Below are 10,814 nucleotides of genomic sequence, written 5' to 3'. Positions count from 1 at the left end.
TAATACAGTGATCCAAACTGTGGTAGGATAATCTTCAAACAATGCTCTATCCAAACATGGCGATCGTCTATCAATGTTCATATACTAGCCCATTTCCATCTTCTATCCAACAATGTTCGTTTCGACAAGATTTGTTTAATATTCAACGAAATATCCATCTACTATCAATACAATATTTGTTAGCTATTCAAACAAAGTCCTTCTAATATCAAAACAATATTCATTTACTTTAAAAACAAGTCTGTAAAGTTTACAAACAATTTCCGGCTTTCATTTAGAATTGTAATTCATTTACCTATCAATGTAAATCAACTATCTAGACATAATTTGTTTACTACCCAAACAATGGACTTCCACTATCTAAACGCATTGTTTCTGAGACAAACATGAAACTATCCAAACTATGCCGATCTACTTTGCAAAAAATGTACTCAACGTTTCATATAACGTCCATTTACTATCCAATGGCACACATATCCTACCTAATTAGTTTCTATCTGCTATTCAAACAACGTTAACTGACCTTCCAAACATTATCCATTCCAACAAAATGTATACATAATATTGAAACAACGTTCATCTATGTTTAAAACAACTTAGTACAGAGATTTCCTAATTTAATTTTGAAAATGTACAGCTACTTTGGAAACTTAGGCAATTGTGTACATAGGCAATGTATGCTATTTGAAATCAATATCAAAACATGTATTATATAATACAACACAAGGTTTCATAAAAGTCAAGTTCCAAGTTTAAAACATTAAAAGCGACGTTATTTGAATATAACAAAGATTAACCACGTTCATAAACAAATGTTCGCAACCATATTTTTATAAATTATTTGCTCTTTTTAAAGTCAAAAGAAACGAAGTTTGGACGACTCTCAATCCGATGCGTCGTCAACATCGAGCTATCTGCTAGTTACAGGCAAAACTCAGAGCGAGCATAATGATGACAGTTCATATTATACGCAGAGTTTTGAGGTACACAATTCCCATATGTTTGTACTTAAATAATAACGTAGTTATGTTCGTTTTATTTGGACAAACATACATGCGAATTAGCATTTTGAAAATTAACACCGCACACGTACAGTGTAAGCATTGAAAAGTGCCGTTTATCACACAACTTTATTATGAAATTTGGTTAATAATATAGAACTTAGTTTTATTAATTTGCAATTAAATTGAATTGCTACCTTCAGTATTTTGTTTCTTTTATTTACACCGTATGCTTTTGGATTTATTTTGAGTCAGGTGTTTCGTTTATCACAAACCTATATATCGGGTAAAATGCAAATTGTTTACATAAAAGGTTCCAATATGATGGTCAAAACTTCGATAATGTTATATCTATACATAATTGAGGAAGATATCACTGCAAAAATATTGAGACTTATGTAAATGTATTGCATCAGCATATGATTTCAGTCACAACAGGAACTGTTTAGTTCAATTTACATGGCAACACTGTAATGTGTGATATTTGGACCTCTACCGCATACACCTATTCAGCATATATCCAGAACATTAAAGTATTATGTATGTGTTTGAGTGTACTTTGATATGGCATGTCATCCCGTTCAGAGTAACATGACTGATCAAGATGAAGAGGGTCCGGATGATGAAGCGGCAAAAACAGTAGGCTCACCGGCGACATATGAAGATTTGAGAGAAGAGATCATGAACATATTTAAGAATGGATGCAAATTCATTATAGGTAATGCCTTCAGATATTTTACGTAATGTTTTATTGTCTGTGTTTGTTTTATTATTATTGGTGTTTTTTTCGGAGGCGCTGCATTATCATACGGTTAATATATATATGTTATATGAATTCACATAGCATTTTAACTGATGGTAACAAATCTGATAACTATTATATATTGCCATTTATTTCTGTTGACTTCCTTTAATGTATTAGGCGTTTATTTCATTTCATAAACTGCCTTTCAAAAACCAACGATGTTTGAACCGTGGATTAATAAATGACAGTTTACTAGGTCCGTACGGATGTTTTGGTTGTTTAAAGTATTGTGTTTCATTCCTGTAAAATTAATGGTGATCTTCATTGTAATATAATATAAAGAAGTGAAACTCCAGCTGCTGGAACAGTATTGAATTCTTATCATAAACAATTTGTTGTCCCTTTATTTAAGGCAAGTGGCCGATTGCTCAAACAGTACAAAACAGCACAAAACAGCACAATACAAAACAACATAAACACATATAAGAATAAAGCTGGGGTCACCGCATTGAAACGGTCTATGCAAAGCATTGGGGGGTTAAACCGGTTTAAGAGCGCTCAACCTCACACTTGGCCCAGCAATATTCATGATACATTTAAGTGTAAATAAAATTTAATCTCATTACATTGTAACTCAAATTAAACAATAAAAAAAGGGAATTTAAACGCATTAATACATGTTTCTAAATTTCAGGTATTGACTATACAGTTAGCAATACGACACAAGGTAGTAGTAGTTTCGGTGGAAAGTGCCTCCATGATGTGTTGTCCGTCAATCCATACCAAAAGGTAGAAGGAACTGCACGACCTTTTTAAACTGAATAATCTACATGACACAGATTCAACAACTTAATGTACTGTTTTACTCGATACGAATACAAATTTACTCGATCCAATGTTTATAACGATATTGCACAAAAAAAAAAATTCCCGATGAATCAGAAAATAAATCCCCGCATATATGTATTGTATCTTAATTTGCTTTAAGGTAATTACCTGTCTTGGTGAAACGATTGAGAGTTTGATAGGAAACGAAGATGTCATCCATGCCTTTGGATTTGGTGATAGTAAAGTGAGGAATAAAGACGTCTTTCCTCTAAATCCAGATGTAAGCAAACCAGTTATTGTGCATGTGTGCACAGAAACAAAAACACTTACAAATGTCAATTAAATCAAAAGAAACATTTTCATTTTGGAATGCTTGTTTCAAGTTCTATTACACAATTATTCAATTTCTATGGTAAAAATGTATTTGAAATATAACGTGCATGCCTTCATCCCATTAGCTTTCCAATTACTTCTCCAAACTAACTTTGAAATACGAACATATTTTTTGTATCAATATAATTGTGAAAAAAAGGAGATTTGTCCGAGTCAATTAAATTTATATTCAGTCTTTCTCAGAGTGATATTGATCTGATATACGCTTTTTAATCAATTTTGTTTGTAATTAAGTAAATATATATTAAGAATATTTCATGATTCCGGCAGCTGGTAATGCACCAGTTAATTGTATGTGGTTGTATTTCATAGATTTTATTATATGCCTAACGTTGTAAAACAGCATAACAAGTCATCAAGTCCAAAAAATACATACAATCCGAACATAAAATTAACATATTAAATCGCGCACGTATTTATACGCCATTGGTACAATAAAATAATTGACTAGTCCGTTATTTCCAGATATTTTATATGAAAACGGATTTCAGAGACTAAATTGAGGGTATATGTTGCTGTTATTTTTTTACACCAAAAGTAAATAAGTATTTATTTTATATAAAATATAGTTATAAAATAAATGTTATTATGTCTCAACTAATATTAACTAATTTTCACAGAAACAGTGCAGAACGTATTTGGATGTTTACGACTCGTACAACACCATTACAAATAGAATACGATTTGGTAACCCGACGGATTTTTCGCCAATAATAAACAAAGCGTTAGATATTGTGAACGAAACAAATGAGGTTAGTTTATGTATTATTTGGAAAAAAGACTAGTTGTTTGTTTTTTCACTGTTGAACAAATATAGACATAACGGCAATTATACTGTGACTTACATTTCACTATAACTTGTATTCTACCCATAAGAACACGTGAACGTATACGATAATGAAATTACAACGAGTTTTAATTGATATTTATAATCAAATAGAAATAATAAAGTAAATTATGTGGTTTGATAATACAACAAAAATGCACATTATGGGGAGTAAATTGTCACACTGTAAGATCTAACATGCAATTATTCTATTGTATAACTATTTAACATATTCATACAATGTCAGACGTGGATATATTTGATGATACACATTTAAACCTGTTAGTTATTACATGTCAAAGAATGTCATTGAAGTAGTGCTTTTTTTCGCATGAGCGAATAATATTATATCGGTTTTTGTTCTAGTTCCACGTCCTACTTATAATTTCGGACTGTCAAGTATCCGAGGTCAAAAGAACAAAAGACGCACTTATTCGAGCATCTCAATACGCTCTGTCCATCGTCGTCATTGGGATTGGTGATGGCCCATGGACATTGATGGAACAAATGGAGGCTACTGGTAATCGTGATGAGAAAATGTCTAACTTTAATTTTGTGAATTATAACCACATAGTGTCTAAAGCCGCGAATCCAGATATTGAAGTAGCAGAGGCGATTCTGCAAAACATGAAGAGCCAACGGCGTTTTCTACATGATATGGGTTATCTTGAGGATTAGACAAAATAGCCAGTAAATGATAAAATACATTTCGGACACGACAAAGCATGTTATTTCAGTGATAACTTACCACATGTCTATGACGTTAACGTGTGCGTTGTTTTTGTTTAATTTCTAGCGAATGTTGTGTGTCAAAATTGTGCAATGGATCTCTTGTCAGCAACAATCAAAACGCCATATTTTAATATCTCTAGTGCTGGGGCAGCAAACGTTTAACGTTGATTTATTTGGACATGTGTCTGTTACTGTGTCCATGTTTCTAACTATTCTAAACAACCTTTATAAAAACAAGAAATATCTCACTCGCTGGTATGCCTTCTCGGAATCCATAGAATGAAGGACGTGTTTTTACCGGGAAAATAAATTTAATAAACTCGGTAATAAGTTGTAAACGGACAAAATAAAAATTCAAAAACATACAACGATACTAAGAACTACTGTATAATTGTTTTAAAGCAAGAACACTTAAGATTTTAGTTTTACATTAAGTATGTGTTAGGCCAAACTATTTTAATTTGGATGGGCGCCGCCATCTTGAAAATTAACGTAGATACTTGTTCGTAGAATAGTCAACTAAACAGACATGTCCACAAAAGCGGCAAAATAATAATCCTCCAATAAAATTATACAGTGATTGGAAAGCGAAAACACACTAGTACACGTGACAGCGAGTTGAACTGGAATATTAACGAAAAAGTTGGTGTTGAAAAACAGAATAAATAGGGGGAAATGGCTTAATCTAAAAAAAAAACTCCTGCAACTTGATCGTACACGCGATTCACTTGTTCATATCCAAACTAAAATGTTCGCGCTAACAAAAACATCAAACTGCTGTTTTTGCAACGTAAACACATGACGATCTTGTACAGTATACTACTAGTATTAAATAAATAACTGAAATATATGTTCAGTATATTGTAACATTATCTTGATTATCCTTTGATCCAAACATACACAAAACTGATAATTATTAATTAAGATACTAAGAATGGTATCGAGATAATGATTAAAGATAAAAGCATGCAGTCTTATAGTGCGTGTAAATTTATTTTACAATGTTAGCAATACCTTCTGTGTTTGCATTTATAACATACTATTGGTTAAGAATATGTTAGCCTGTAATTTAGGATAATCTTCAAACAATGCTCTATCCAAACATGGCGATCTTCTATCCATGTTCATATACTAGCCCATTTCCATCTTCTATCCAACAATGTTCCTTTCGACAAGATTTGTTTAATATTCAACGAAATATCCATCTACTATCAATACAATATTTGTTAGCTATTCAAACAAAGTCCTTCTAATATCAAAACAATATTCATTTACTTTAAAAACAAGTCTGTAAAGTTTACAAACAATATCCGGCTTTCATTTAGAATTGTAATTCATTTACCTATCAATGTAAATCAACTATCTAGACATAATTTGTTTACTACCCAAACAATGGACTTCCACTATCTAAACGCATTGTTTCTGAGACAAACATGAAACTATCCAAACTATGCCGATCTACTTTGCAAAAAATGTACTCAACGTTTCATATAAAGTCCATTTACTATCCAATGGCACACATATCCTACCTAATTAGTTTCTATCTGCTATTCAAACAACGTTAACTGACCTTCCAAACATTATCCATTCCAACAAAATGTATACATAATATTGAAACAACGTTCATCTATGTTTAAAACAACTTAGTACAGAGATTTCCTAATTTAATTTTGAAAATGTACAGCTACTTTGGAAACTTAGGCAATTGTGTACATAGGCAATGTATGCTATTTGAAATCAATATCAAAACATGTATTATATAATACAACACAAGGTTTCATAAAAGTCAAGTTCCAAGTTTAAAACATTAAAAGCGACGTTATTTGAATATAACAAAGATTAACCACGTTCATAAACAAATGTTCGCAACCATATTTTTATAAATTATTTGCTCTTTTTAAAGTCAAAAGAAACGAAGTTTGGACGACTCTCAATCCGATGCGTCGTCAACATCGAGCTATCTGCTAGTTACAGGCAAAACTCAGAGCGAGCATAATGATGACAGTTCATATTATACGCAGAGTTTTGAGGTACACAATTCCCATATGTTTGTACTTAAATAATAACGTAGTTATGTTCGTTTTATTTGGACAAACATACATGCGAATTAGCATTTTGAAAATTAACACCGCACACGTACAGTGTAAGCATTGAAAAGTGCCGTTTATCACACAACTTTATTATGAAATTTGGTTAATAATATAGAACTTAGTTTTATTAATTTGCAATTAAATTGAATTGCTACCTTCAGTATTTTGTTTCTTTTATTTACACCGTATGCTTTTGGATTTATTTTGAGTCAGGTGTTTCGTTTATCACAAACCTATATATCGGGTAAAATGCAAATTGTTTACATAAAAGGTTCCAATATGATGGTCAAAACTTCGATAATGTTATATCTATACATAATTGAGGAAGATATCACTGCAAAAATATTGAGACTTATGTAAATGTATTGCATCAGCATATGATTTCAGTCACAACAGGAACTGTTTAGTTCAATTTACATGGCAACACTGTAATGTGTGATATTTGGACCTCTACCGCATACACCTATTCAGCATATATCCAGAACATTAAAGTATTATGTATGTGTTTGAGTGTACTTTGATATGGCATGTCATCCCGTTCAGAGTAACATGACTGATCAAGATGAAGAGGGTCCGGATGATGAAGCGGCAAAAACAGTAGGCTCACCGGCGACATATGAAGATTTGAGAGAAGAGATCATGAACATATTTAAGAATGGATGCAAATTCATTATAGGTAATGCCTTCAGATTTTTTACGTAATGTTTTATTGTCTGTGTTTGTTTTATTATTATTGGTGTTTTTTTCGGAGGCGCTGCATTATCATACGGTTAATATATATATGTTATATGAATTCACATAGCATTTTAACTGATGGTAACAAATCTGATAACTATTATATATTGCCATTTATTTCTGTTGACTTCCTTTAATGTATTAGGCGTTTATTTCATTTCATAAACTGCCTTTCAAAAACCAACGATGTTTGAACCGTGGATTAATAAATGACAGTTTACTAGGTCCGTACGGATGTTTTGGTTGTTTAAAGTATTGTGTTTCATTCCTGTAAAATTAATGGTGATCTTCATTGTAATATAATATAAAGAAGTGAAACTCCAGCTGCTGGAACAGTATTGAATTCTTATCATAAACAATTTGTTGTCCCTTTATTTAAGGCAAGTGGCCGATTGCTCAAACAGTACAAAACAGCACAAAACAGCACAATACAAAACAACATAAACACATATAAGAATAAAGCTGGGGTCACCGCATTGAAACGGTCTATGCAAAGCATTGGGGGGTTAAACCGGTTTAAGAGCGCTCAACCTCACACTTGGCCCAGCAATATTCATGATACATTTAAGTGTAAATAAAATTTAATCTCATTACATTGTAACTCAAATTAAACAATAAAAAAAGGGAATTTAAACGCATTAATACATGTTTCTAAATTTCAGGTATTGACTATACAGTTAGCAATACGACACAAGGTAGTAGTAAGTTTCGGTGGAAAGTGCCTCCATGATGTGTTGTCCGTCAATCCATACCAAAAGGTAGAAGGAACTGCACGACCTTTTTAAACTGAATAATCTACATGACACAGATTCAACAACTTAATGTACTGTTTTACTCGATACGAATACAAATTTACTCGATCCAATGTTTATAACGATATTGCACAAACAAAAAAATTCCCGATGAATCAGAAAATAAATCCCCGCATATATGTATTGTATCTTAATTTGCTTTAAGGTAATTACCTGTCTTGGTGAAACGATTGAGAGTTTGATAGGAAACGAAGATGTCATCCATGCCTTTGGATTTGGTGATAGTAAAGTGAGGAATAAAGACGTCTTTCCTCTAAATCCAGATGTAAGCAAACCAGTTATTGTGCATGTGTGCACAGAAACAAAGACACTTACAAATGTCAATTAAATCAAAAGAAACATTTTCATTTTGGAATGCTTGTTTCAAGTTCTATTACACAATTATTCAATTTCTATGGTAAAAATGTATTTGAAATATAACGTGCATGCCTTCATCCCATTAGCTTTCCAATTACTTCTCCAAACTAACTTTGAAATACGAACATATTTTTTGTATCAATATAATTGTGAAAAAAAGGAGAGTTGTCCGAGTCAATTAAATTTATATTCAGTCTTTCTCAGAGTGATATTGATCTGATATACGCTTTTTAATCAATTTTGTTTGTAATTAAGTAAATATATATTAAGAATATTTCATGATTCCGGCAGCTGGTAATGCACCAGTTAATTGTATGTGGTTGTATTTCATAGATTTTATTATATGCCTAACGTTGTAAAACAGCATAACAAGTCATCAAGTCCAAAAAATACATACAATCCGAACATAAAATTAACATATTAAATCGCGCACGTATTTATACGCCATTGGTACAATAAAATAATTGACTAGTCCGTTATTTCCAGATATTTTATATGAAAACGGATTTCAGAGACTAAATTGAGGGTATATGTTGCTGTTATTTTTTTACACCAAAAGTAAATAAGTATTTATTTTATATAAAATATAGTTATAAAATAAATGTTATTATGTCTCAACTAATATTAACTAATTTTCACAGAAACAGTGCAGAACGTATTTGGATGTTTACGACTCGTACAACACCATTACAAATAGAATACGATTTGGTAACCCGACGGATTTTTCGCCAATAATAAACAAAGCGTTAGATATTGTGAACGAAACAAATGAGGTTAGTTTATGTATTATTTGGAAAAAAGACTAGTTGTTTGTTTTTTCACTGTTGAACAAATATAGACATAACGGCAATTATACTGTGACTTACATTTCACTATAACTTGTATTCTACCCATAAGAACACGTGAACGTATACGATAATGAAATTACAACGAGTTTTAATTGATATTTATAATCAAATAGAAATAATAAAGTAAATTATGTGGTTTGATAATACAACAAAAATGCACATTATGGGGAGTAAATTGTCACACTGTAAGATCTAACATGCAATTATTCTATTGTATAACTATTTAACATATTCATACAATGTCAGACGTGGATATATTTGATGATACACATTTAAACCTGTTAGTTATTACATGTCAAAGAATGTCATTGAAGTAGTGCTTTTTTTCGCATGAGCGAATAATATTATATCGGTTTTTGTTCTAGTTCCACGTCCTACTTATAATTTCGGACTGTCAAGTATCCGAGGTCAAAAGAACAAAAGACGCACTTATTCGAGCATCTCAATACGCTCTGTCCATCGTCGTCATTGGGATTGGTGATGGCCCATGGACATTGATGGAACAAATGGAGGCTACTGGTAATCGTGATGAGAAAATGTCTAACTTTAATTTTGTGAATTATAACCACATAGTGTCAAAAGCCGCGAATCCAGATATTGAAGTAGCAGAGGCGATTCTGCAAAACATGAAGAGCCAACGGCGTTTTCTACATGATATGGGTTATCTTGAGGATTAGACAAAATAGCCAGTAAATGATAAAATACATTTCGGACACGACAAAGCATGTTATTTCAGTGATAACTTACCACATGTCTATGACGTTAACGTGTGCGTTGTTTTTGTTTAATTTCTAGCGAATGTTGTGTGTCAAAATTTTGCAATGGATCTCTTGTCAGCAACAATCAAAACGCCATATTTTAATATCTCTAGTGCTGGGGCAGCAAACGTTTAACGTTGATTTATTTGGACATGTGTCTGTTACTGTGTCCATGTTTCTAACTATTCTAAACAACCTTTATAAAAACAAGAAATATCTCACTCGCTGGTATGCCTTCTCGGAATCCATAGAATGAAGGACGTGTTTTTACCGGGAAAATAAATTTAATAAACTCGGTAATAAGTTGTAAACGGACAAAATAAAAATTCAAAAACATACAACGATACTAAGAACTACTGTATAATTGTTTTAAAGCAAGAACACTTAAGATTTTAGTTTTACATTAAGTGTGTGTTAGGCCAAACTATTTTAATTTGGATGGGCGCCGCCATCTTGAAAATTAACGTAGATACTTGTTCGTAGAATAGTCAACTAAACAGACATGTCCACAAAAGCGGCAAAATAATAATCCTCCAATAAAATTATACAGTGATTGGAAAGCGAAAACACACTAGTACACGTGACAGCGAGTTGAACTGGAATATTAACGAAAAAGTTGGTGTTGAAAAACAGAATAAATAGGGGGAAATGGCTTAATCTAAAAAAAAACTCCTGCAACTTGATCGTAC

General features: G+C 32.0%; 1 protein-coding gene and 1 long non-coding RNA gene across 2 annotated transcripts; both read left to right on the top strand.

The window, feature by feature from the left end:
• Positions 1–859: 859 nt before the first annotated feature.
• Positions 860–4,536, top strand: LOC127858993 (uncharacterized). Its single transcript, XM_052396382.1, has 6 exons — positions 860–983; positions 1,587–1,719; positions 2,441–2,535; positions 2,735–2,854; positions 3,588–3,719; positions 4,160–4,536. The coding sequence occupies exons 2-6, from the start codon at positions 1,593–1,595 to the stop codon at positions 4,469–4,471; spliced, it is 786 nt and encodes a 261-aa protein (XP_052252342.1). The 5' UTR covers positions 860–983; positions 1,587–1,592; the 3' UTR covers positions 4,472–4,536.
• Positions 4,537–8,055: 3,519 nt separating this feature from the next.
• LOC127858994 (uncharacterized) lies at positions 8,056–10,459 on the top strand. Its single transcript, XR_008039225.1, has 4 exons — positions 8,056–8,108; positions 8,308–8,427; positions 9,161–9,292; positions 9,733–10,459. It is a non-coding gene; the product is annotated as an uncharacterized LOC127858994 (long non-coding RNA).
• The last annotated feature ends 355 nt before the right edge of the window (positions 10,460–10,814 follow it).

This window comes from Dreissena polymorpha, chromosome 14 (genome assembly GCF_020536995.1).
Source record: "Dreissena polymorpha isolate Duluth1 chromosome 14, UMN_Dpol_1.0, whole genome shotgun sequence".
In the NCBI taxonomy this organism is placed as follows: Eukaryota; Metazoa; Mollusca; class Bivalvia; order Myida; family Dreissenidae; genus Dreissena; species Dreissena polymorpha.
Note: the sequence above shows the minus strand (reverse complement) of the source record. Positions and strands in the feature narration are given on the sequence as shown.